General features: G+C 44.6%; 1 protein-coding gene across 3 annotated transcripts in view; it reads right to left on the bottom strand.

The window, feature by feature from the left end:
* Positions 1-27,072, bottom strand: part of ARIH2 (ariadne RBR E3 ubiquitin protein ligase 2) — a 64,311-nt gene that overhangs the window by 19,951 nt on the left and 17,288 nt on the right. For 2 of the 3 annotated variants that reach the window (XM_062200824.1, XM_062200823.1), the window contains one exon: positions 234-301. In XM_062200824.1, the coding sequence (XP_062056808.1) occupies positions 234-301 (68 nt within the window). Of the gene's footprint in view, positions 1-233; positions 302-17,555; positions 17,602-27,072 lie in introns of all 3 variants that reach the window. The other variant, XM_062200825.1, reaches the window with a different exon arrangement.

Below are 27,072 nucleotides of genomic sequence, written 5' to 3'. Positions count from 1 at the left end.
AAGATGAAATATTAAGCTAGTATTAGAACTAGGGAAGAAAAACACACTGAAGATGTAGGAAAATGTTCACAATATACTGGGGGAAACGAAGGTACAATATAATCTAGTGCTTAAAAATATATAATATGCATAATGGAAAAATATACTCCAAAACAAACAATGATCACCACTGGGTGCATGGGCAGAGAGGAGAGCTATGGGCAATGTCATCTCCCCTCTCCCAAATACCTTACCTGTCCAAAATCTCTGAGACTTGCCAGTGGAAATTAACTAATATAAGTTTAGCAACTGAATGAGATACCTAAAATGAAGAAGAAAAAAATCAAATTATAACTGTAGTTTCTTTTAGAGTGCTCCACATTTTTGAGAAAAGCATACATTCATGTCTATGTCAGACCTTCAAGGCTTGATTTCCAAATTCTTTCTCTCAGTTCTCTGCTTTGTGTTTTAAGTTCATATTCTTACAATCTTTTAAGATTTTACAAATCTCTTGATTTTCTATCTTTGCTTTCACTAGTACCCTTCCAACAAAATAAGTTTCATTTGAAACTTCAGCAAAACTATTCCTTTTCTAATAAACAACAAGGTAGCATTCAACATTAGCAAAAGAGTTGTGAGTTTCCCGATGTGATATACAAGGGAACTTCAAAAAGTTCTTGTAAAAATGAAATTAAAAGATAATGATCAGGGACGATGCTGTGGTGTAGTGGGTAAAGCCGTCGCCTGTGGCGCCAGCATCCCATATGGGTATATGGTTCAAGTTCCAGCAGCTCCACTTCTGATCCAGCTCCCTGGTAATGCGCCTGGGAAAGCAGTGGAAGACAGGCCAAGTGCTTGGGCCTCTGCACCCAAATGTGAGATCTAGATGAAGCTCCTGGCTCCCAGCTTCAGATCAGCCCAGATCTGGTTGTTGTAGCCATTTGGGGAGTAAAACAGCAGATAGATGATCTCTCTTGCTCTCTGTAACTCTGCCTTTCAAACAAATAAATCTATATTTAAAAAGATAAATTATCTTCACTGCAAAAATTCTGAAATCCATTCACAGTTTTTCCATAATATATACTTTTCACTTTTTGAAGACTACTTTATACCTGGATCTCAACATTTTTTTTGCTAACAAAATAAACTATTAATTTCACTTTTACACAAACTTTTTAAAGTACCCTTGTATATTCCCTCAAGTTGCTCTAGGAAGCCAAACACGGGAAGCACATCTGTAGTTAGGCCTGTTACTTGCAGAGAATTTGCAGGCCAGGACTTTTATAAATCCCAAAGAACAAAAAACTCTGTTTAAAATCCCTGAATTCCCAGTAGCCAACAGTCCTTGACTGTAAATACAGTTTAAAAGCTTGTGGGCAAACCTTTCTGACCCTTATATTCTCATAAGGGACATTTAAAGCACATGATTATAGGTACCAAAGAGCCTCAGAAGGTGCTTTAAGCTAACAATTTTACTTCTATAGGTTCCTTCTGAGCAAATTGATAGAAGACATGTGTACTACAAGTTTATTTACAACAGCAAAAGATTGGAAATAACCTAAATAGCCAACAAAAATGACCTAGCTAAATAATACATGACAGATCCATGAATGGACTACTATGTAGTTACTGACACAGAAAGAAGCTCAAATTTCAATGTTAGGTTAAAGAAGAAATAGTGGGGCCAGTATTGTGACACAACAGGTTAAGCCATCGCTTGCCAGACCAGCATTCCATACCAGTGCCAGTTTGAGAACTTCTGCTCTATTTCCAATCCAGCTTCCTGCTAATGCACCCAGGAAAGCAGCAGAGCTCCAATCCATGTGGGAGACCTGGTGGCGTTCCTGGCTCCTGGCTTCAACTGGGCCCAAACCCAGGTGTTGCAGCCATTTGGGGACAGAAGAGTCACTACCTTTCTCTTTCTGTCTCTATGTATGTCTTCCCCTCTCTCTCTGCCTTTCAAATAAATAAATAACAAAATCTTTAAAATAGAAGAAAACAGTAAAATACCATCTACACACTAAAACCATAATATCTTGTTAACTGGGAAGCAAGCTAGTTACAAAACACAACATACTAACTGTTAAGACTAGGGTAGGATCCCTAAGATTAAGATGTCTTTGGAGGCCTACATCAGGTCTTCCAGAGAGAAGATTGCCCAGTATGAAGATGTTACTGAATCAAGGAGAAACAAGGAGCACATTAAAGCTAAGAAGCCAAGAAAAAACCCAAACTTTGGTCCTTGGGTTGCTGGATTGGGTCCTTAAACAAAAGCTACTAAAAAGCTGTAAGGCAGTGAAAGTGTGCATATGTAGTTCACAGACAAGAAGTAAAGGGGAAGATACCTGGTAACTAACATGATTCCCTACCCTACAACTCAAGACACTCCCAAAAGGAGACAGGTGCACCCCTACTAAATAAGGGCATGTCCTAGAGCACAATCGGTGTCAAAAGCAATTGGTGTACTACAGCCCAAATACACACGGAGAAAACCAAGGATTGAAGACAGCTTACTAGGCCGGCATCGTGGCTTAACAGGCTAATCCTCCGCCTTGCGGCGCCGGCACACCGGGTTCTAGTCCCGGTCGGGGCGCCGGATTCTATCCCGGTTGCCCCTCTTCCAGGCCAGCTCTCTGCTATGGCCCGGGAAGGCAGTGGAGGATGGCCCAAGTCCTTGGGCCCTGCACCCGCATGGGAGACCAGGAGAAGCACCTGGCTCCTGGCTTCGGATCAGCACGATGCGCTGGCCGCAGTGGCCATTGGAGGGTGAACCAACGGCAAAAAGGAAGACCTTTCTCTCTGTCTCTCTCTCTCTCTCTCACTGATCTCTGCTCATAAAAAAAAAAAAAAGAAGACAGCTTACTTTACATGGGGCATCCCCACTCACTTTTTACACTAGCTAGGGAAGAGGCATCTGACTCATACATGTTACCATAGTACTTGCTTACAGATACCCATATGAATTCAGGCCTGATATTTCTGCTAACTGTGACCATACCAAAACTATTCATCCCCAACAGACCATTATCAAACATGAAAACAAAGACCAGACATTTTGTGTAAACTTTTAACAACTATTTCAGTATAGCTTTTGTATATAAATCTTTTTAAAGCATGATGGGCCAGTGCCGTGGCTCAACAGGCTAATCCTCCGCCTAGCGGCACCGGCACACCGGGTTCTAGTCCCGGTCGGGGTGCTAGATCCTGTCCCGGTTGCTCCTCTTCCAGGGCAGCTCTCTGCTGTGGCCCGGGAGTGCAGTGGAGGATGGCCCAAGTCCTTGGGCCCTGCACCCCATGGGAGACCAGGATAAGCACCTGGCCCCTGCCTTCAGATCAGCACGGTGTGCCAGCCACAGCGTGCCGACTGCGGCGGCCATTGGAGGGTGAACCAACGGCAAAGGAAGACCTTTCTCTCTGTCTCTCTCTCTCTACTGTCCACTCTGCCTGTCAAAAAAAAAAAAAACAAAAAAAAAAACAAAAACACCGCATGATAGTAGAGGAGCCGGAGCTGTGGCACAGCGGGTAAAATTGCCGCCTACCATGCCAGTATCCCATATGGGTGCCAGTTCAAGACCTGGATGCTCTTCTTCTGATCCAGCTCTCTGCTATGGTCTGAAAGGCAGTAGAAGATGGCTCAATTCCTAGGGCTCCTGCACTCCCAAGGGAGATCCGGAAGAAGCTCCTGGCTCTGGATAGGCCTAGCTCTATCCATGGCAAGCATTTGGGGAGTGAACCAGCAGATGGAAGACCTACCTACTTACCCATTCCTTTTCTCTGTCCCTCTCTGTCTGTCACTCTGCCTTTCAAATAAATAATTTTTTTTTTGACAGGCAGAGTGGATAGTGAGAGAGAGAGAGACAGAGAGAAAGGTCTTCCTTTTTGCAGTTGGTTCACCTTCCAATGGCCGCTGCGGCCAGCACACCACGCTGATCCGAAGCCAGGAGCCAGGTGCTTCTCCTGGTCTCCCATGCGGGTGCAGGGCCCAAGCACTTGGGCCATCCTCCACTGCCTTCCCGGGGCATAGCAGAGAGCTGGCCTGGAAGAGGGGCAACCGGGATAGAATCCGGTGCCCCAACCGGGACTAGAACCCAGCCACTGCAGCCATTTAGGGAATGAACCAGCAGATGAAAGATTTCTCTTCTCTCTCTCTCTAACTCTGCCTTGAATGAAAAGAAAAAAGAGGAGAGGAGAGAAGAAGGGAGGGGAGGGGAGAGGGGTAGAGAGGAGAGAAAAGGAAGGAAGGAAGGGGAGGGGAGGGGAGGGGAGGGGAGGGGAGGGGGGAGGGAGGGAGGGAGGGAGTTAGTTAGTTAGTTAGTTTAACAAAGGCACTGGGCCACCCAGGCAACCCAGGGGAGTACTGGCAATGCCAGGCAGCCACTTTCCTTTGTCAGTACAGATGGCTTAGGTGGAGTCTTTAACCTGTGAACAGGGGTCATGTTACCTCTCAATGATACTAGATTGGATGCAGGGTGGTCACTCAGTATATGTTGTGCTTATCATACTAGATATTCTATATTTAATTTGCAGATTTAAAAAATAAATTACATTTCTTCAGGAATGCTGAAAAATTTTAACACTGGTCTGATTTCTTCATCTCACTAAAACAGCCACAATGAAGCCTCAGAGGTAGAAAAATGTATACTGATGTATACTGATGAACACAAGTCACCAGCTCAGAATATTCCAGCAGCACTGAATTCTGGGGAGAAGAGATAATATGAAGAGAGGATAGGACTAGCACTTTATGAAGCTGACAATGGAGAGGTTGCTGCTGTGATGCAACTTTGACTTATAATGCATTACATTTCAGATTGCTGGTTGGAGTCCCAGTTGGTCCTTTTTTTTTTTTTTTAGATTTATTTATTTATTTGAAAGGTGGAGTTACAGATGCAGAGAGAGAGAGAGAGAGAGATCTTCCATCTGTTGGTTCTGAAGCCAGGAGCCTGGAGCTTCCTCCAGGTCTCCCACTTGGGTACAGGGTCCCAAGAACTTGGCCATCTTCTACTTTCCCAGGCCACAGCAGAGAGCTGGATCAGAAGTAGAGCAGCCTGGACTCAAACCTGTGCCCCTATAGGATGCTTTACCCGCTGGTCCCAATTGGTCCACTTCTGATCCAGCTTCTTGCTAATGTACCTGGGAAGACAGTGGAAGATAGTCAAAATATTTGGGCCTCTGCCACCCACATGGGAGAACCAGATGGTATTTCTGGATCCAAGCTTTGGCCCGGCTCAAACCTGGCTACTGTGGTCATTTGGGGAGTGAACCAACAGATGGAAGATCTCTCTCTCCCCCTCCCTCCCTCTCTCTGTATTTCTCAAATGAATAAACCTTTTTTAAAAAATTATTTATTTTATTTGAAAGGCAGAGTTACACAGAGAGAGATATCTTCAATCTTCTGGTCCACTCCCCAAATAGCTGCAACGACCATGACTGGCCCAGTCTTAAGTCAGGAACCTGGAATTCTCTCCAGGTCTCCCACTTGGTTGCAGGGGCTTCCACTGCCTTCTCAGGCCCATCAGCAGGAAGCTGGTTCAGAAGTGGAACAGATGGGCTTTGAACCAGAGTCCCATATGGGATGCTGGTGTGGCAGGCAGCAGCTTAACTCACTGTGCCACAACACTAACCCCTAAATAAATCTTTTTTCAAAAAAGATACTGGGATTCTACTATTGAAGTTTTTAGGTCAATTATGTATGTTGCCCAAATTTGCAAATTAACTTGCTTATCCAACTTAAAAAAAAAAAAAAAGATACTGGGGCTGTGCAATTGGTTAAGCTACAGCCCGAAAACACTGGCATCCTACAGGAATGCCAAATCAAGCAGTTGGGCACTTGGGAGACCTGGATGAAGTTCCAGGCTCTTGGCCTTGGCCTGGCCCAGCCCTGGCAGTTGTGAATATGTGGGGAGTGAACCAGCTGATGGAAAATCTCTGTCTCTCCCTCTCTCCATACCACTACCTTTCAAATAAAAAAATAAGTCTTTTATAAATATATATTATAAACTGATAGTGGAGTAATATAAATCTATTTTTTAGTGCCAATATCCAAGAATACATCACTATATATAAGGAAGTAGACACATGACAGGTGGATGTACCTCCCAAAAGCCGCCTTTAGGAGGTGCTACTGAGATTCATACATCACAGAAGTAGGGAGAAAGAACTGTCCATATATGTCAACAATACACAAAAGATGAGATTCCTTCCCTCAATAAATCCATTATAAATCTGATGGATTCTGAGGCCATTAACTCAAGCAAAATGCAATGTTAGTGCACTTCACCCAGTAATGGACTCCAGGGAAAATTTATAGGAAGATCATGTTTCAAAGGGATCCTCTAGCAAAAGTAGCAAAGGGACAGAGGAAGACAACAAGAGAATGGCACTCCAGAGAATCTGTTCTAAAAAAAAAAAAAAAAAAAAGACAGTCTCAGCAGGGAGCCCACCTCCTCCTTGAGGCGAGTCACAAAAGAGAACTGGATACTCCTCCTCACATCCCACCCCAAGACATTTTCCAGAGGAAGCGACAGCCACTGAGCCATCTGGCAGAAGAGCCAAGACAAACCTGATGGCTGACAGTAAGCCACATTAAAGATACAATCTGTCTCTGAGTGCAAACACCGATTTTCCTCAGAAAAGAACTAGTATTCACATCATTACCATTTCATATTCAAGGAGCTCACCAACATGTTGTAATTCTACCCTTTCTGGAAAGAGTCCTCCACCCCTTGTTATTCTTTGGTATGCGTTCAACTGTGGAGAGAAAACCTTTCAGCAGAATCCATAAGAACCCTTGCTGGGCTGTTCAGATCAAGAACTAACAGCCTGTTGTTAGTTAAAGGAAAGAAAAAAAAAAAAAAAACACTAATGACTTAGGAAGAAATACACACAGTGCCATGTTCACAGTAAATCTGCAGTTCTATTATAATGGAGGCTTGAACGTCATACTTATTTATGAGTGCTTTTCCTATTCCAGAAACATTAATTTAGGAAAAGACTAGAAACGAAGAAGAAAAATGTTTCTTGTCCCACATCTCAGCTTCAGGGCAATTTACAGAGTGATCTGAGTTTCTAGTAATAGAATCAGGGTTTATTGTTCTCTCCATCATGGAGGTTGCCAAAGAGGATCCTTTCTCAATGTAAATTTCCACCAAACTCATTCCATATTCCATCTCCATTATACTGCCGGAGGAATCACACCCCAGTCTAAACACAAGACCATGAATCAAGGATACAACAGAGACAAGCATTTGGCTTTGGCACTAAGATGCTGGCTGGGATGCCCATATCCCATACTGGAGTGTTTGGGTTTGATTCCCGGCTCCAGCTCCTAACTCCAGCTTCCCACTAATGCACACCAGGGTGGTAATAGGTCAAGTGGTTGGCTCCCTGCAACCCATGTGGGACACACAGATTGAGTTCCTGGCTCCTAGTTCTGGCCCTGCTATTGTGGGCATCTGAGAAGTCAAACAGCGTAGGAGAGCTCTGTCCAATTTAAACAAAGACTCAATAGCAAAGGTTTTGTTTGTTTGTTTTTACTATTTTTCTATCTCCATCCCCAATCAAGTTAAAGTACATAAACTACTCTCAAGAATCTACTTCTGGGTAGACATTGGCATGGCAGTTAAGATGCTGCTAGGGTAGGGAGGTGGCAGCATAGTGGTGTAGCGGATTAAGCCACCACTTGCAATGCCAGCACCCCATACTGGAGAGTAGTTCTGAATCCTGACTGCTCTGCTTCAAATCCAGCAGATGATGATCCAAGTACTTGGGGGATCCTGCCACCCTTGTGGGAGACTCATATAGGGTTCTGGGCTCCTGGCTGTGGCCTGGAGCCATTGAAGCCATTTAGGGGAATGAAACAGTGAATGGAAGTATGCTCTCTTTTCCTTTCAAATAAACAAAATAAATCTTAAAAAAAAAAAAATGCTGCTTGTGCTTGGGATGCCCACATCCCATGCTACATTGCCCACTTCAAGTTCTGGCTCTGCTCTTGGTTCCAGCTTCTAGCTAACAACACCATGAAAACAAGCATCTGGGTCCCTGTCATTCACATGGAAGATCCAGAATGAGTCCCCAGGTCCCAGCCTGGCCTGGCCCAGACCCAGCTGTTGTAGGCATCTGGGGAATGAAGCAGTGGATGGGAGATTGCTGAATCTCTGCTTTTCATAAACCAAGCAATAACAAGAATCATATTTGATAATTTATAAATGCTTTAGAAAACTTAGTAGGTCTTACTGCCAAAAATCATAAATTTTAAAAAATCCTTGGATTATTTCTGATTTTAATTCGTTCATAATTTGGCATGACTTTTATTTTCCTTGCTGAATTTTAATCTATTCAGAATTGCTGACAATGGGGGTTGGCATTGTGGCAGAGCGGGCACCCATATGGGTCCTGCCTGTTCCACTTCTGATCCAGCTCCCTGCAAATGTTACTGGGAAAGCAGCTGAAGATGGTCCAAGTGCTTGGGCCCCTGCACCCATGTGGGAGACCCGGAAGAAGCTCCTGGCTCCAACCTGGCCCAGCCCCATTTGGGAAGCAAACCAGTGGATGGCAGATATCTCTCCGTCTCTCTCTCTTTCCCCTTCTGTCACTGCCTTTCAAATAAACAAATAAAACTTTTTTTTTTCAAGATCACCATTTAAAAATACATATTTCTTTATACACATATGCCACATAACATAAACTCCCTTGTTGCCAAATTAAAAAACCATTATCATGCTTATCTTGCTGGTAGATTCTGACACTACATTCCCACTTTTCCTTACATAGAACTCTAGGCCTCTTCTCCCATGTCTTCCTCTTCCTTAACCCTTCATCCTCCACTCCAGTGCCCAGTCTCCAGACCTTCCTCTCCTCAAGCCTTTCCATCACTTAGAGATGGAAGGGTATCCTAATGGGTATGTCTATTTATTTTCTGGACCCCTCTATGCAGTTATTCTCAGGATGAGTTTCCTGACACCCAGTAAGAACAGACAATTTTTTTAAAGTTTCTTTTAAAGGCTTAGTTATTTATTTGGAAGGCAGAGTTATACAGAGAGAAAAGAGAGGCAGAGAGAGAGAAAAAGGTCCTCCATCCACTGGTTAGCTCCCCAGATGGCCGCAACGGCCAGAACTGTGCCGATCTGGAGCCAGGAGTTTCCACCTGGTCTCCCACGCGGGTGCAGGGGCCCAAGGACTTGGGCCACCTTCTACTGCTTTTCCATGCCATAGCAGAGAGCTGGATTGGAAGTGGAGCAGCCAGGTCTCAACGGGCGTCCATATAGGATGCAGGTGCTTCAGGCCAGGGCGTTAACCCACTGTGCCACAGCGCCAGCCCAGTAACAGACAATTCTTACAGAGCCCATATATCTTGCCATGATCAGTTCTTACCTTGTTTAAAACCTCTCCAGTACTAACAGGACAAACTTTACACCTTCATAGTAAAGAATCACTGGAACTCACTGCTTTTTGTGTTTGTTTTATTTGACAGAGTTAGACAGTGAGAGAGACAGAGAGAAAGGTCTTCCTCCCATTGTTCACCCCTCAAAAGGCTGCTACAGCCAGAGCTGTGCCGATCTGAAGCCAGGAGCTGGGAGCTTCCTCCTGGTCTCCCATGTGGGTGCAGGGCCCAAGCACTTGAGCCATCCTCCACTGCCTTCCTGGGCGACAGCAGAGAGCTGGCCTGGAAGAGGGGCAACCAGGATAGCATCCGGCGCCCCAACCGGTGTGCCGGCGTCGCAAGGCAGAGGATTAGCCTGTTGAGCCAAGGTGCCGGCCGGAGCTCACTGTTAAAACACAAACACCACACACACATAGAGCTGGCGCTGTGGCGCAGTTGGTTAACACCCTGGCCTGAAGTGCCGGCAGCCATATGGGCGCCAGTTCTAGTCCCAGCTGCTCCTCTTCTGATCCAGCTCTCTGCTATGGCCTGGAAAAGCAGCAGAAGGTGGCCTAGGTCCTTGGGCCCCTGCACCCACGTGGGAGACCTGGAAGAAGCTCCTGGCTCCTGCGGCCAATTGGGGAATGAACCATTGGATGGAAGACCTGTATCTCTCTGTCTCTGCCTCTCCTCTCTGAGTAACTCTGACTTTCAAATAAATAAATAAATCTTTAAAAAAACAACTCCTTAATGCCCTGAATTAACAAAATAAGGGGGGCAAAATGACCCTTTCAATAGATGAAGAAAATTCAATTGAGAAAATTTAGTACTCACTGAAGACAATTCTCAAATTAGCAAGAAAAATCAACTGCATGAATCTGATATGAGACATCTGCGAAACTGTCAATGCTAAGAGAAAAAAAATGGCAGGATGTACACCCTCACTCTTTCATTTAACATTATCCTTGGGGCCAGCTCTGTGGAGCAGTGGGTTAACGGCCTGGCCTGAAGCGCTGGCCTGAAGCGCCAGTTCTAGTCCCAGCTACTCCACTTCCAATCCAGCTCTCTGCTGTGGCCTGGGAAGCAGCAGAGGATGGCCCAAGTCCTTGGGCCCCTGCACCTGCGTGGGAGACCCAGAAGAAGCTCCTGGCTCCTGGATTCAGATTGACACAGCTCCGGCCCTTGTGGCCAATTGCAGAGTGAACCATCAGATGGAAGACCCCCCCCCCCCCCCGCCTCTCCTCTTTGTGTAACTCTGACTTTCAAATAAAGAAATAAATCTTAAAAAAAAAAATCCTAGAAGCCCCAGCCAGTGCAGTAAGGCAAGAAGAAGAAATAAAAGACCAAGATTGGAAAAGAAGTAGTGAGAATGCCTGTTTATTTAGGGAAAAAAATGTTTATGTAAAAATCCCAATAGAATCTTCCAAACTACTAAAGTCATCAATAAATGCATTTAGGAAGGTAACAATATATAAGGTCAACATATGTACACAAAAACCTAATAAAAAAATCAAATGTGTCTTTAAGAGGTGTAAACAAATGGAAAATCAATTTTAAACAGGTAAAATTCACAACATGTTCTATTTAACCACTGCATTAAAACTATTACTCCAACCTGTAATCCATAAAAAATTATCAACAAACTGTTATCCTTTGTTTCATTCTGTCAAATTGTAGATTTATAGCACATCTCAATTCAACCTGACCACAATTCCAATGCTCCATGACCATACGTGGTCAAGCTACCATACTGGACAACACAACTGTAGACTGAGCACAGCAATTAAAATCAACCAAAATAAAAACCCCAAACAAAATCATGGCAAGCTTTTGTGTACAAACCAACAGCTGATCCTACAATTTGTGGAACTGTAAAGGATTCAGAATACCCAAAGCAAACTTGGAAAAGAGCAAAGTTCAAAGATCTATACAACGTAACTCCAAGCCTTACTATAAAGTAGGGGAGGGGAACACCAAATAAAGCCCAGAAACCATCTGATCTGCCCATCTGATTTGAAATTCAGTGAACCTATATAGCAGCCTAACTTTTAATCTAACAATTTTGTATCACCTGTGAATGATGTTATAAATGTACAAATGGCCTCTACCACTTAAAAAGCTATAATCAACACAGCAGGGATACTGGCTTAAGACAAATTATATATCAATGAACAACACAAGAATCCAAAAGTAAACGCATACATTATGGTTAATTTTCAACAAAGATACCAACATAATTCACCAGAGGAAAGGACAATCTTTTCAATAAATGGTCCTGGGGTAACTGAATAATTATTTATAACAATCAGTCAAAACACAGAATGCAGACCTTTCATATCACACAAAAGCTACAACAGTTCAAAAATCTAAATGAAAAACCTAAAGTGTAAAACTTTGTCTAGAAAGAAAATGTAGACAAAAATCTCTGCAATCTAGAGTTAGGAAAAGACTTCTTAGCTATAACACTGAAATAGCAATCCTTAAAAGGAAAAGCGTAAGTTGAATGTTATCAAAATTGAGCCTTGGGGGCAGGGAATTTAGCCTGGCAATTAAGACGCTGGTTAAGATGTCCACATCCCACATTAGAGTGCTTGGGTTCAATTCCTGACTTGTTTGGCTCTTGATTCCACTTCCTCTTAATGCAAACCTGAAAGGTAGCAGTGATGGCTCAAGTCACTGGGTCCCTGCCACCCACGCAGGAGACCTGGACTGAGTTCCTGGCTTCTTTCCCCCCGACCCCCCACCCTTTTTTTTTTTTTTTTTTGACAGGCAGAGTGGATAGTGAGAGAGAGAGACAGAGAGAAATGTCTTCCTTTTTGCCGTTGGTTCACCCTCCAATGGCCGCTGTGGCCGGCGCATCGTGCACATCCGAAGCCAGGAGCCAGGTACTTCTCCTGGTCTCCCATGCGGGTGCAGGGCCCAAGGACTTGAGCCATCCTCCACTGCCTTCCCGGGCCATAGCAGAGAGCTGGCCTGGAAGAGGGGCAACCGGGATAGAATCCGGCACCCCAACCAGGACTAGAACCCAGTGTGCTGGCACCGCAAGGCGGAGGATTAGCCTGTTAAGCTACGGCACCGGACAAGTTCCTGGTTTCTAACTTAGGCCCAATTTGGCCTCAACTATCACAGGCGTTTCAGAAGTGAACTTGCAGATGTATGAGTTCACTCACTCTTGCTCTCACTCTTAAATGAAAAACAAAAACAAAAAACAAAAAACAAAACACACAACTTTTACTCCTCAAAAGATGTCATTAAAAAAATGAAAAACAGGCCGGTGCCGTGGCTCACTAGGCTATTCATCCGCCTGCAGCGCCGGCACCCCGGGTTCTAGTCCCAATCTGCCGGATTCTGTCCCGGTTGCTCCTCTTCCAGGCCAGCTCTCTGCTGTGGCCCGGGAAGGCAGTGGAGGATGGCCCAAGTCCTTGGGCCCTGCACCCGCATGGGAGACCAGGAGAAGCACCTGGCTCCTGGCTTCAGAATGGCGCAGCGCGCTGGCCGTGGTGGTCATTTGGGGAGTGAACCAACAGAAGGAAGACCTTTCTCTCTGTCTCACTCTCACTGTCTAACTCTGCCTGTCAAAATAATAATAATAATAGTAATAATAATAATGAAAGACAGGCCAGCATTGCGCTGAAGCATATAAAGCCAAAACTTATGATGCTGGCATTCCATATCTGAGCTCCAGTTCAAGTCCTAGCTGTTCCACTTCCAATCCAACTCCCTGCTAATGCTCCTGGAAAGGGAGTGGAAGATGACCCAAGTACTTGAGCTTCTGCCACCTACACAGAGACCTGAATGAAGTTATGGGCTCTTGGTTTTGGCCAAGCCCAGAGCTGGGCATTACAGCCATTTGGGGAGTAAACCAGTAAATGGAAGCTCTTTGTCTCTTTCTCTGTCACTCTGCTTGACAAATAAATAAATAAATCTTAAAGAGAGAGGGGGTGGGTGGGTAAAGAGGAGCCAGTGTTGTGGAACAGCAGGTTAAGCTACCGCCTAAGATACTGGCACCCCATATGGATACCAGTTCAAGTCCTGGCTGCTGCACATCCTATCCAGCTCCCTGCTAATGTGCATGGGAAACTGGTGGAAGATGGCCCAAGTCCTTGGGCCCCAACCAGCCACACAGGAGATTTGGATGGAGTTCTGGGTTCCTGCCTTCAGCCTGGCCCAGCCGTGGTCATTGCAGACATTTGGGGAGTGAACCAATGGATGGAAGATCTCTCAGTCTCTCTTTAACTCTGCCTTTTAAACAAATAAATAAGAAAGAAACATGTCACAGAATGGGAGGAAATATTTGCAAGTCCTATATATCTGAAAAAGGACTTAATTCAGAATATATAAAGAACACTCACAACTCAAGAATAAGACATACAACCCAAGTTTTTTCCATGGGCAAAAGATTTCAGCATTTTTACCATACACACAAAAACGTATGAGTGGCAAATAAGCCCAAGGAAAGACCATCAATTACACATTCATAACAACAACATTAGTCACTGGGGAAATGCAAATTAAAACCACAAACTATCACTTCACATTCACCAGAATGGTTATAATCCAAAAGACTGACAATACCAAGTGTTAGCAAGGATACAGAGAAACTGGAACCTTACATAATGCTGGTAAGAACATAAAATAATAGAACCACCTTGGAAAACAGTTTGGCAGTTTCTTCTTTTTGTTTTTTTAATTCATTTTTTATCTACAGACACATAGATCTTAGATCTGCTGGTTCACTCTCTAAATGTTTGCCAACAGCCAGAACTGAGCCAGACTGAAGCCAGGAGCCAGAACCACATAAGTGATTTTTACCTGGGTGGCAAGAACCCAGGCACTTGAGCACTTGAAGCCTCCCAGGATGCATTAGCAGGAAGCTGGATCTAAAGCAAAGTAGTCAAGACTCGAACAAAGACTCCAAAATGCGATGCAGGCATCCCAAGTAGTGGTTTATAATGCTGCACTCAACACCTGCTACATTTGGTAGCTTCTAACAATATCAAATATACACTTACTCTGCAACCTAGCAATTTATACAAAATGAAAACATATCTGCACATTAAGCCCTGGACACAAATGATCATAAATGGATATTTTTCCTAATAGACCAAAATTGGAAACAACCAAAATGTCCATCAACTGGTAAATGAATGGATAAACGAAATACAGAAGAGTCATACAAGGCAAAACTCATTATTCAGTAATAACAGGAATGTACTGCTCATGTAATATGGATGAACCTCACACACACGTTAAGAACCAGACAACAGAAGGCTACATATTTTATGATTTCATTATATGAAATTTTTAGAAAAGGCGAAACTATACAAACAGATCAGTAGTTGCTTGGGGCTGGAATGGGGAGTGACTGCAAATGGATACAACAAAACTTCTTGGATGACAAAAGTGTTCTAAAATTAGAACTGCACATTTACCAAAACTCACAAAATAGTATACTTCAAAATGGATGGATTTAAGGGCACGTACATTACACTTCAATAAAACTTTAAAAAATAAAGTTGACAGAGGGATAGATAAGTGACGAAGCAAACGCAGCAAAAGACCATCAACTGTATAATCCACATAACAGGTATACAGTAGATCACTGTACAGTTCTTTAAACTTCTCTAAATGTTTAAATTTTCACAATAAAAGAGAGGAAAGTTTGAGAAATTTAATTCAATGGCAATCACTTTCATAAGCAAATATCACAACATACACAGTTGAACCTTATATTATTATATCAAGTACTTCAGTTTAACTTTTTACTTGAAATATTCAAAATGAGGGGGCCAGCGCCATGCTACAGTAGGTTAATCCTCCGCCTGCGGCGCTGGCATCCCATATGGGCACCGGTTCTAATTCCAGCTGCTCTTCTTCCAATCTAGCTCTCTACTGTGACCTAGGAAAGCAGTAGAAGATGGCCCAAGTGCTTGGGCCCCTGCACCCACATGGGAGACCAGGAAGAAGCACCTGGCTCCTGGCTTTGGTTCGGCACAGCTCCGGCCGTTGCAACCATTTGGGGAGTGAACCAACGGAAAGAAGATCTTTCTCTCTCTCTCTCTGTTTGTAACTGTACCTCTCAAATACATAAATAAATAAATAAATAAATAAAATCTTTAAAACAAAAAAAAAAAAGAAATATCCAAAATGAAAAATTCCCCTTTTGAGTTTAAATGCAGTTTTGACCAAAGATTAATTGATTATACACTGTGAATTCTTATATAGCTATTGTCATTTCCAGGTCTAAATAGCTGAAAACTTCACAATGTTCTCTCTAGCTCTTTCCCAATCTTCCTGAGCAAGCCTTCTTCCTACTCCATTGACTGCCTCGCTGTTGGTCAATCAACTCCTGACATACTGCTGTTCCATAAGATACCGCTCTCACACCTGCCTTCTTTTCCTTCCCTGGCTTGTCTCTAAACAATCACATTCATTCCTGAGCCTAATCAGTGGGAACACAACCCCCAAAGGCAAGAATTCCTTCATCATTTTATCAGGAGCTAAAAAACAGAGTACAGACTGAGCGAGACGGTAAAGGTAGACAAGCAGATACATAAAGGTCACCAAAGAGTGAGGGTGCCCTCAAGTCCCTGGGTGGCCCTGAGAAGGCTTTTACAGGGACCAAGATGGAGTCAGGGCAGGGGCTAAGTACATCCCATCACCCCTGCCTCTCTTCCCTCTCCCCTGGATTTCCCAAATTTATACTACAATGTGTGAGACACTGCTGAGGAGCTTTCCTCCCAACCTGGATGAACTGTGGGGTCACCTGAGCTGTCATTTCCCCAGACATTGATCTGCATTACCCAGAGGCCTCAATCTAATATCGCTGTGTTTTGCCAATGCATGTATAACCCTCAAATGGTTTTCAGGTTTTTATTTCAGGAAGCATTTAGCTTTGTGCATGTCAAGAAAGGCTTTGCACCCCATCATCAGTACTTCCCAAAGGTTGTGGGCAAGCATTCTCTCTTATCCTCAACAGCTTGTGTTTGAAAGGTTCTCTCCCCCTGACACAGGCCCTCAAACATGTTCAGCAGTACCACCTGATTACACCATGGAGACGTCCAAAGGAGCAGACAGTTGCTGGGGAATGAAGCTTTCCTGTTGTTTTGTTTTGGTTTTTTATAAAGAACATAGTAAATGCATTATACAATGCTAATTCTGCTTCACAAGCAGTGTTGAGGGGTGCAGAGTGGGAACGATAGGGAAATTCAGGAAATGGGCCAATGACACTAAGATTTTTCTCACAGGGATGTAATAAAACACACATTCAGCTGCTGCTATGAGCAAGCAGTTCCTGACACTGCTAACCGCACACAAACCACAACCTTGGCATTTCATGAGACATTCTAGAGGTACTTTCTTCCAATATCTAAGGGTGTTAGACTCAGAAATCAAATTATCAGTTTGGAATGGAAACTACATTGATAAGATAAAAACTGTGTGGCCTCTGACTCCACTCACTACAAACAGAAAGCAGAGGTTTTTGGGATCTTAGATAAAACAACTCCAACAGCATTTAGTGGTGGCCAAACACTTTGGCAGTTGCTGTTTCAATTTTATTCAGCGTGTATTTTCTCCAATAGGTTCCCAAGCAGAAAGCAGACTATGATAACAATTTTTCAAATCACAAGTCCCAAATCCACCTGAAGTGTGAGTAAATGACAGCCACAAATTTCTTTTCTGGTTTCTACCAAACTCCTCCCACCAAAATTCACACAAGCCTCTATCAGAATTTAAGTTTATCACTGGAACAAACACTTGAGCCCCTGACCACAAAGAAATTCACAGGAAGATAAATCCTGCTACTGAAGGAAATGGTAAGCACATCTGACATTCAGGATCCTTTCTCAAAGCCAAGAACTATCTTCAGAAGAAATGCTTTAAGAATGTCAGAAAATTTAAGCTATTATTCAACATACCCAAGTACTTGGACAGCATATGTTTATTACTAAAATAGCATACGGAATATACTAATGATATATAAGAATCAAGACACATACTGAGTAACTTCTGTTCCTAACAACAATGCCCCAAGGATAAATTCTTGAATATGATCAGTTGCTTCTTCATCTTTTTCTTTTCCTATAGCTGACTCAAACTGTCCAGACCTCAGGGACCAATTAATAACAGAGCTCACAAATAGATTTTTTTTTTCCCCCAGAAAAAAGAAATCCATCAGCCCACCAAAACTGTCACCAGCCCTTCCCACACTTACCAGTGCCATAGGGAGGATGCAGCTGATGGCAGTGAGCATCAACGGCCTGAAAAAATACAGGTGGTAGTTTCAATTTTTATTTAGAATTCTTACTTGCCAACTGCCTGAAATCTGTTAAGGCTACATGAATGGGTCTTCATGCCTCAGCCTGTGTTAAGCCACTTCGTGGTCCAATCACATTTATTAACAAATACTAGTAGTCACTTAGTAAAAAGCAGAGATGAAGAAAAGAAGTAAACTGTGGACCAGCTTCTCAGCCTGGTAGAAAGGAACATGATACAGGAAATACAGCCTAAAGAGATCAAGATGGATGGATCTGGATCACAGGGGATGGAACTAATAAGATACTAAAGGGGTTAGAGAAAAGAAACAGGTTAAAGCACAGAGACAAAGGAGTACATGAACACCAGCCTAGAATGGGGCTAAATCAGCATTGGTGGAGTCCCAGAATGCTTCTGATCTTAGGGAAGTCTCACCTCCAAATCCAAACTTAAGTGGTCAGACACTTCTCCCATACTTCAAACCTATATACTCTCAACCTCTAAAAGGTCAGTTGTCTGGCACCTTAACTTTACCCCCTTCACTTTTTCTTCAGAGGTCCATGGAGGGACAGCTGACCAATAATGAAGGAATCCTTGTGTTATAAATACTTTTAAATCTGATTATTAAACATAAATTTGAAGATGTCCCTCGCCAGTCTAACCATTCAATGCTAACAGCTGTGACTCCTGAACATTAAAGTCAACACCAAAGAAAAAAGACCTCACTCAATTAAAGGTTATTTATGCAAATTATAATGAAAAAAATGAGTCATTTTTTGACCATGAGTGTACACTTTATTATGAAAAACAGTATAATGAAATCCATGTACCCATCTCACAGCTTCAACATCTACTTGTGGCAAGGTCTAGTGCACTTCCATTCCAACCTCCCCCCACCCTCTTAATAACTGTGAAATAAATCCCAGCAAGCATATCCTTTAGGATACTTTTAATTCAAAACCCTCTGCTGAGAACTTAGTACAAAAGGCTGGTTATAGCCACTTCTAGAATTCTAACAGATTTCCAGGGAAATGCCAGGTAGGCAAGATGACTACCACTTCTGTAAGTCAAAGTCACATCCACCAACCACAATCAAAAGAAATGTAGATGGGACTGGCCAGCAAATGAATTGCAAACAGTAGGACTAAAAGCTGAGTTGCCATTTCTGTAGCCACAAGCCCATCTTTTACAAAAATGATTTCAAACAATATTCCATCTCTTCTGGCTACTGCTACCATGAAGAGGCAAAGAACAGCAGCTAGGCAGTCCATCCTGGGCCTCCCCTTCTCAAAAGGGAAGACATCAAGAAGCCAGGACACGTTCATGTCAAAGCCAGGATCTCAACAGCATGTTTCAAAGACAGAGCTTCTTTCCCACACAGGGTAGAAGCTACCCTGAACTATGCTCCAAACATATAATCCTACTTTACTAGAACTCCATAAATGGAAGAAACAGAATGGAAGCTCCTTGAGAGCAGGGCTATTTTTTTTTTTTAAACTGTTACCTTTTCTGCCATTCCCAAGTCCCTGCAACAATGCCTGTGCCACCACTAGGTCCCATGCTAATGCCACTTCTGCCTGCCTGTCTTCTGTGGTCCAGTTTTACATTACCAGACCCTATACCATTCTGAGTACACAGAGAACCCAAGGACTTCCAAGCCTTTGGGGATGCATAATTTAGCACGTACAGATCCTCTGAGGAAGATACAAAGTACAGAAGCAAAATTGAAGGCTCCTGAGGGTTGTAGGAAGGGTGGAGATGACAGGTGTTTTTGAGGAGTCAAAAATCAAGTTTACATAGGTTATGGCAAAGAGCAACAGAAAGGAGTTCACACTGGAATCCAGAGAAGCCACTTAGTCTTTCAACAGAGCAAGACGAAATGGTATTTTCAGTAGCTATATCAGAATATGAGTAGGAAATGTATCACTATTTATTTACTATCTCATCTCTCACCATTCTAAAAAAGGAGAGGAAAGAAATTAAATGAAAAGAAACTTCAGTTTTTTAAGATAGAGGTCAAATCCCTCCCCCGACCCTTCTCATCTCCTCAAAAAGCTACCCAAAAGTTAAAACAACCGAAGAAACCCAGGAAGCATCTGTTTATTGGGAAATAATTCTGAATCTACCCAAATTTCCAGTGAACAAAGTAAATCAAAAGGTTCACTAAAAGCACACTGATGAAAAAAGCACGTAACTGCCATTCCATTCCTCTCCACCACTAGGCTTCCTACCCAGGAGCAATCTCTTCCAGTCATTTGTCTAGGTTCTCTCTCTTCGGAGTTAGCTTACTTTTACTGCTCCCTACTTCCCTTTCAAATCTCCATTTTCAGATATTTAAATCATTATTTTTAGTTCTTCTATCGGTTACTTTTTAAAAAAATTTTAAGACAGCTTTCACGGGACCAGAACTCCATTTTCTTCCCTGCAGTTCCAATGTACTTTGGGCTACCCATAGGAGAATATTCACACGTTAGGCACAAATACATTATTTGCTTATAATTACATGTGGCTTTATTTTTACATCACAATATTTTTATTTTATTTTATTTTTTTTATTTTTGACAGGCAGAGTGGACAGTGAGAGAGAGACAGAGAGAAAGGTCTTCCTTTTGCCGTTGGTTCACCCTCCAATGGCCGCCGCGGTAGCGCGCTGCGGCCGGCGCACCGCGCTGTTCCGATGGCAGGAGCCAGGTGCTTCTCCTGGTCTCCCATGGGGTGCAGAGCCCAAACACTTGGGCCATCCTCCACTGCACTCCCTGGCCACAGCAGAGAGCCGGCCTGGAAGAGGGGCAACCGGGACAGGATCGGTGCCCCAACCGGGACTAGAACCCGGTGTGCCGGCGCCGCAAGGCGGAGGATTAGCCTGTTGAGCCACGGCGCCGGCTATTTTTACATCACAATATTTTACAGGCATAATTTTTTGGCTTTACATGAAAATTCTAACCTCCTCCTCTATCCCTTAGTAAAGAGTTCTATGGTTTCTTTCACCACACTCCAACTATCTTCTAGGTTCCTCATACTATCTAACGCTTGGAATTCACCCCATTCCCATCCCTGAAGAAGTTTTTCTTTAATCCCACCAAAATTCCACTCAAATTTGGGTTGGCAGGACTGTTCTATAGTTGACAGCCATTTTTCCCCCAACTGGAATACTAGGTTCATTCAACCATTTCTCATATTTTTTTTTTTTTTTTTTTTTTTTGACAGGCAGAGTGGATAGTGAGAGAGAGACAGAGAGAAAGGTCTTCCTTTTTGCCGTTGGTTCACCCTCCAATGGCTGCTGCGGCCGGCGCATTGCGCTGATCCGAAGTCAGGAGCCAGGTGCTTCTCCTGGTCTCCCATGCGGGTGCAGGGCCCAAGGACTTGCGCCATCCTTCCCGGGCCATGGCAGAGAGCTGGCCTGGAAGAGGGGCAACCGGGATAGAATCCGGCGCCCCGACCGGGACTAGAACCCGGTGTGCTGGCGCCACAAGGCGGAGGATTAGCCTAGTGAGCCACGGCGCCGGCCGCACTTCTCATATTCTTGATATTCCTCTTTTATGATTTTTATCTTCATGTAACTATTTCAAAAAAGGTGTGAGAAATAAATTGTGGGAGTCCTTGGATGTCTAAAAATGAGCTTATTTGCAGTGACAGAATTCTAGGTTCAAAACCACTTTTTATCTCAGAACTTTGAAAACATGCTCTACTGTCTTCTGGCTGTCACCATTTCTATGAGGTATCTGACTCCCATTTCTTGTAGAAGAAACATCTTTATGGAATCTTTAATAGCATCTTCTCTCTAGTCTTGTTCTGAAGTTTCAGTGACAACTCTACCAGTGGTAATCCTTTTCAATATAAAAACTATAGACTGCTCTTTTTGTTAGCTCCCAGAAATGTTCTACCATCAGTTTTTTTTTCCCCTCACTTCTCCAAAGTTCGAGTAGATTCTGGATCTCCTGAATTGATCTATACTTCTTTTTTCCCATATATTTTAGCTTTGCACTGGTATTTCTTTCTTGATTTTGTCTTCTGACCTGTCTATGGAATATCTTTTAAATTTGGTAAACCATGAGCCCTTTTGTTTTTTGTCTCTAATGGGTCTCTCAATGTTTTATAGATGCCACATTTTCTTGGATAGCCTAGAGAGTATTAAACTGTCCACTTTTTAAAATAAGCAAAATTGGGGCCGGCACTGTGGTGCAGCAGGTTAACACCCTTGCCTGAAGCACTGGCATCCCCTATGGGTGCTGGTTCCAGACCCGGCTGTTCCTCTTCCTATCCAGCTCTCTGCTATGGGCTGGGAAAGCAGTATAAGATGGCCCAAGTCCTTGGGCCCCTGCACCTGCAAGGGAGACCTGGAGGAGGCTCCTGGCTTCGGATCAGCACAGCTCCAGCCATTGCGGCCAATTGGGGAGTGAACCATCCGATGGAAGACTTCTCTCTTTCTCTCTGCCTCTCCTCTCTCTGTGTAACTCTGACTTTCAAATAAATAAATAAATATAAAAAAAAAAAAATTGAGGGGGCCAGTGTTGTTGCACAGTGGTTAAGGCTTCCACCTGTAATACCAGAATCCCATATGGGCACTAGTTCATGACCCAGCTGAAGCTCCTGTCTTCGGACTGGCCCAGCCCTGACCACAGAAGCCATATGGCAATTTGAACCAGCAGATGGAAGATCTCTGTCTTTTCTTCTATGTACCTCTCTCAAATAAAATAATTATTTTTTAAATATTTATTATAGGGGCCAGTGCTGTCGCACAGCATGTTGACGCCCTGACCTGGGGCACTGGCATCCCATGTGGGCACCGGTTCTAGACCTAGCTGCTCTACTTCTGGTCCAGCTCTCTGCTGTGTCCTGGGAAGGCAGTACAGGATGACCCAGTTCCTTGGGACCCTGCGCCTGCATGGGAAACCGGAAGAGCCTCCTGACTCCTGGCTTCGGATTAGCGCAGCTCCGGCCATTGCGGCCAGTTAGGGGGTGAACTATTGAATGGAGGACCCCTCTCTCTCTCTCTCTGCCTCTCCTCTCTCTGTGTAACTGTGTAAATCTTTTTTTAAAAAAAAGATTTTATTTATTTGAAAGAGTTATAGAGAGAGGTAGAGATAAAGAGAGTCTTCATCCACTGGTTCACTCCCCAAACGGCCATCACAGCAGGAGCTGTGAAGAGCCAATCCAAAGCCAAGAGCTAGAAGCTTCTTCCAGATCTCCCTCATGGGTGCAGGGGCACAAGGACTTAGGCCATCCTCTGCTGCTTTCCTAGGCACATTAGCAAGCAGCTGGATTGGAAATGGAGCAGCTGGGACTTGAACTGGTGCCCATATGGGATGCTGGCACTGTATTCTGGGGCTTTAACCTACTGCATCACAGCGCCGGCCACTATAATTACATCTTAAAAAAAAAATTTGAAATCCCACTGCAGCCATTGCCACAGCCACAATGCAGAAACAAAAGTAGAATTGCCAATAGCAAACTGTCCCTATAGCCTCCACTGCCTGAGGGGGAAGATAAGGAAGATAGGAGCCTCACTGTTCTTCACAGCGGTCCTCTAGGATCAAGGGCACCAACGACTCCACTGCTACTCCACTGCTGCTATGTTTCCTACCTCCTTCCTAGGGCAGAGGCCCAATGCAGGGACGCCTCAGCTCAGGTGTAGTCCCTACAGTCATGACTGGCAGGAGGGCCGACGCCGAATCTCCTTCTCCTGGGCCTGGACAAGGGGGTTCCTCCAGGGAAAGCTTTCACAGTGAACAGAAAAAGCCTCAAAGGCTGAACAGCTGGTCTCTTATCAAGAAGACCTGCCCACCTAAGGGTAGACCCCATGTTATGGAAGACAAACTAGAGTGTCCTGTCGGCTGACACTTATACAATACAAAAAGGGCCACTTCTGATATGAAGGCCTTTGTGGTTTCTGCCACCCAGGCATCAGTGGACCTACTCTATGCCTTCCCATCTAGGTTGGAAAGAGCCCTAGGTGATCGAAAGGCCACATACTTTCCTGCGGTGGCCCCGTGAGGTTCTTCCAGCCAACAACCTCCATCAGCGACACACCCACCCCTATCCGCCACCCTCTCCATGTGGAGTGCAGAGAGCAGTTCCATCACCAGAGCGTGGTATGCCTGCTTTCCTCTAATTCAGCCTCCAGGACGCCATCTTTGCTCTCTTCAACTGCCCCTAGAGCTTCCTCCCCTGACTGACTGCTGAACAGGAAACTTCTCTGGTGCTGTTTCTTGTATATCTGCCCACCTGTCCCCCAGTATTGTCCTCAATTCCCGAGATCCCTGGGGTGGTTTCATACCCCTCTAGCTGCTTGTTTTCAGGTTGTTTTGTTTTTTGTTTTTTAATGTGACACCCCAAGATTGCCGCTGTGAATCTCACCAGGCTGTCTAACCTGGGGTCAAGTTTAGGGAACTGGTTCAGAGTTATTAGCTCCTGGAAATCCCTTTGGATTTCATGGTTTCTCTATCAGCAGCATGATCCTCCTGCTATGGTCAGTGAACACTGTGCTTCATGAAACTCTGTATCCCCGCATAGCCTTTCTCAGTGTCTGTGGCATTTTTGTGACCTCTCAACACTAGAACACATTTTTCTCCCAAAATCAGTAAAGTTCATGGTGCCCTCTAACTGTATCCACCTCCCAACATGGAAGAATTGTGAAACTTTCCACAAGACAGCCTCCCTGGTCCTTCCCGCTCCAATGTTGGTTTTTCTGGGTTTGACACAGGCCTGCCCATCTAGCTGCTCTCCAGCCCATTTTAGTTTCACTCTGTAGTTGTGAGGCCACCGGCCCTCTCATTTAAATTCTATGAATCTCCACCTGGCCTATTTTTGGGTGGAACCTCTTCCAACCCTTTCCCTACGTCCTGGGCGCTGGTTGTTTTCTGCAAAAATGGCAACAAACAACTTCAGTTTTAAATTGACCCTAAAGAAATGAGTTATTGGGGCCAGCACTGTGGCATAGGGGTAAAAGCTGCCACCTGCAGTGCCGGCATCCCACATAGATGCTGGTTCAGGCCGCAGCTGCTCTACTTCCAATCCAGCTCTCTGCTATGGCCTGGGAAAGCAAAAGAAGATGGCCCAAATGCTTGGGAGACCCGGAAGAATCTCCTGGCTCCCAGCTTCGGATCAGTGCAGCTCTGGCCATTGTGGTCATCTGGGAAGTGAACCAGTGGATAGAAGACCTCTCTCTGGCCGGCACCGTGACTTAACAGGCTAATCCTCTGCCTTGCGGCGCTGGCACACCGGGTTCTAGTCCCGGTTGGGGTGCCAGATTCTGTCCCGGTTGCCCCTCTTCCAGGCCAGCTTTCTGCCATGGCCCGGGAAGGCAGTGGAGGATGGCCCAAGTGCTTGGGCCCTGCACCCTCATGGGAGACCAGGAGAAGCACCTGGCTCCTGGTTGCGGATCAGCGAGATGCGCCAGCCGCGGTGGCCATTGGAGGGTGAACCAACGGCAAAAAGGAAGACCTTTCTCTCTGTCTCTCTCTTTCACTATCCACTCTGCCTGTCAAAAAAAAAAAAAAAAAAAAAAAAAGAAGACCTCTCTCTGTCTATAACTCTACCTCTCAATAAATAAATCTTAAAAAAAAAAAAAAAAGATCAACTGACCTATGCTACAACTTGGATGAACCTTGGAAATATACAGTGAACACAGCCACAAAACATCATATATATTGCATGATTACATTTATGTGACATATACAAATGCATAAATCCACAGACACAGAAAAGATTAGTGGCTGCCAATGGCCACAGGGTGAGTGGAGGAGTGGTGGAAAGTAACTGCTTAACTAACACCAGATCTCTTACTTGGGCAATGAAAATAATTTGTAACTAAATGGAGATGAGGGTTGCACAATAATGTAAATGTACCAAACACCAGTGAAGCATACACTTTAAAAAGTTACTTTTACATTACATAAACATTACCTCCAGTTTTCTTTCAAAAAGAAAGGGGAAAGGCCAGCGCTGTGGCTCACTTGGCTAATCCTCTGCCTGCAGCGCCGGCACACCGGGTTCTAGTCCCGGTCGGGGCGCCAGATTCTGTCCCGGTTGGCCCTATTCCAGGCCAGCTCTCTGCTGTGGCCCGGGAAGGCAGTGGAGGATGGCCCAAGTGCTTGGGCCCTGCACCCGCATGGGAGACCAGGAGAAGCACCTGGCTCCTGCCTTTGGATCAGCGTGGTGTGCCGGCCACAGCACGCCGGCCGCGGCGGCCACTGGAGGGTGAACCAACGGCAAAGGAAGACCTTTCTCTCTGTCTCTCTGCCTGTCCCAAAAAAAAAAAAAGAGAGAGAGAGAGAGAGAGAGAGAAATTAAAAAAGAAAAAAAAAGAAAGGGGAAGGACAAGTATTTAGCTTTGGAGGTATGACACTGGTCAAGATCCCATGTTCCACATTAGAGTGCTTGCACTGGATACCCAGTTCTAGCTCCTGAGTCCAGTTTCCTGCATATACAGACTCTAGGAGGCCGAGGTAACAGCTCAAGTAACTGGGTTTCTGCTACACACAGGGGAGGCCTGGACTGCATTCCTGACTCTCAGCTTCATCCCTAGCCCAGCCTCAGCTCTCACGGGCAATTGGAATGAGCATTTTCCCTCTCCCTGCCTCCTCTTTAAAAAAAAAAAAAAAGGAGGAGGGGTAGATCAGGAAACAGAATCTGTCAACTGACAGGCTTCCTCTAGGGTGATTCATAAATGGCAGGTGTTATTTAAGACTCAAAGGTCCCTGGAACAATAAATGAGATCAGCCATCTCATACGCAAAGGACTTTATTTATCCTCAACCTATTCCAGTTTTTTATGGTGTGTGCGTGCACACCTAAAGAACAGGTAGAGGCAGGGTTAACTGTTCTATGTAGACCTTCAACTCCTCCATTTGCCACACTACTTAACTCTTCTAGTCTTTGTCCCTCGAATCAGAGCCCAGAGCCTCTTCAAAGAACTGCTGGACAAATGGTCCCCCATCTGCAATGGGATCACAATAATCACACCCAATCCATCCTCTTTGTTCATCTTTTCTTCCTACAAGTTTTGTAGGAGATACTTATATATGTCCACATTCATTTTCATGGGAGTTAACAACGGAGGGATGAGGTCGGTACTGTGTCATAGCAGGTAAAGCCACCTGCAGGTAAAGCCACCATCCCATATGGACACCGGTTCAAGACCCAGCTGCTCGGCCGGCGCTGTGGCTTAACAGGCTAATCCTCCACCTTGCGGCGCTGGGACACTAGGTTCTAGTCCCGGTCAGGGCACCGGATTCTACCCCGGTTGCCCCTCTTCCAGGCCAGCTCTCTGCTATGGCCCGGGAAGGCAGTGGAGGATGGCCCAGGTCCTTGGGCCCTGCACCCGCATGGGAGACCAGGAGAAGCACCTGGCTCCTGGCTTCGGATCAGCGAGATGCGCCGGCCGCAGCGGCCATTGGAGGGTGAACCAACGGCAAAAAGGAAGACCTTTCTCTCTGTCTCTCTCTCTCTCACTATCCACTCTGCCTGTCAAAAAAA

This window comes from Lepus europaeus, chromosome 9 (genome assembly GCF_033115175.1).
Source record: "Lepus europaeus isolate LE1 chromosome 9, mLepTim1.pri, whole genome shotgun sequence".
Lineage (NCBI taxonomy): Eukaryota > Metazoa > Chordata > Mammalia > Lagomorpha > Leporidae > Lepus > Lepus europaeus.
This window is presented reverse-complemented; position numbering and strand designations above follow the sequence as displayed.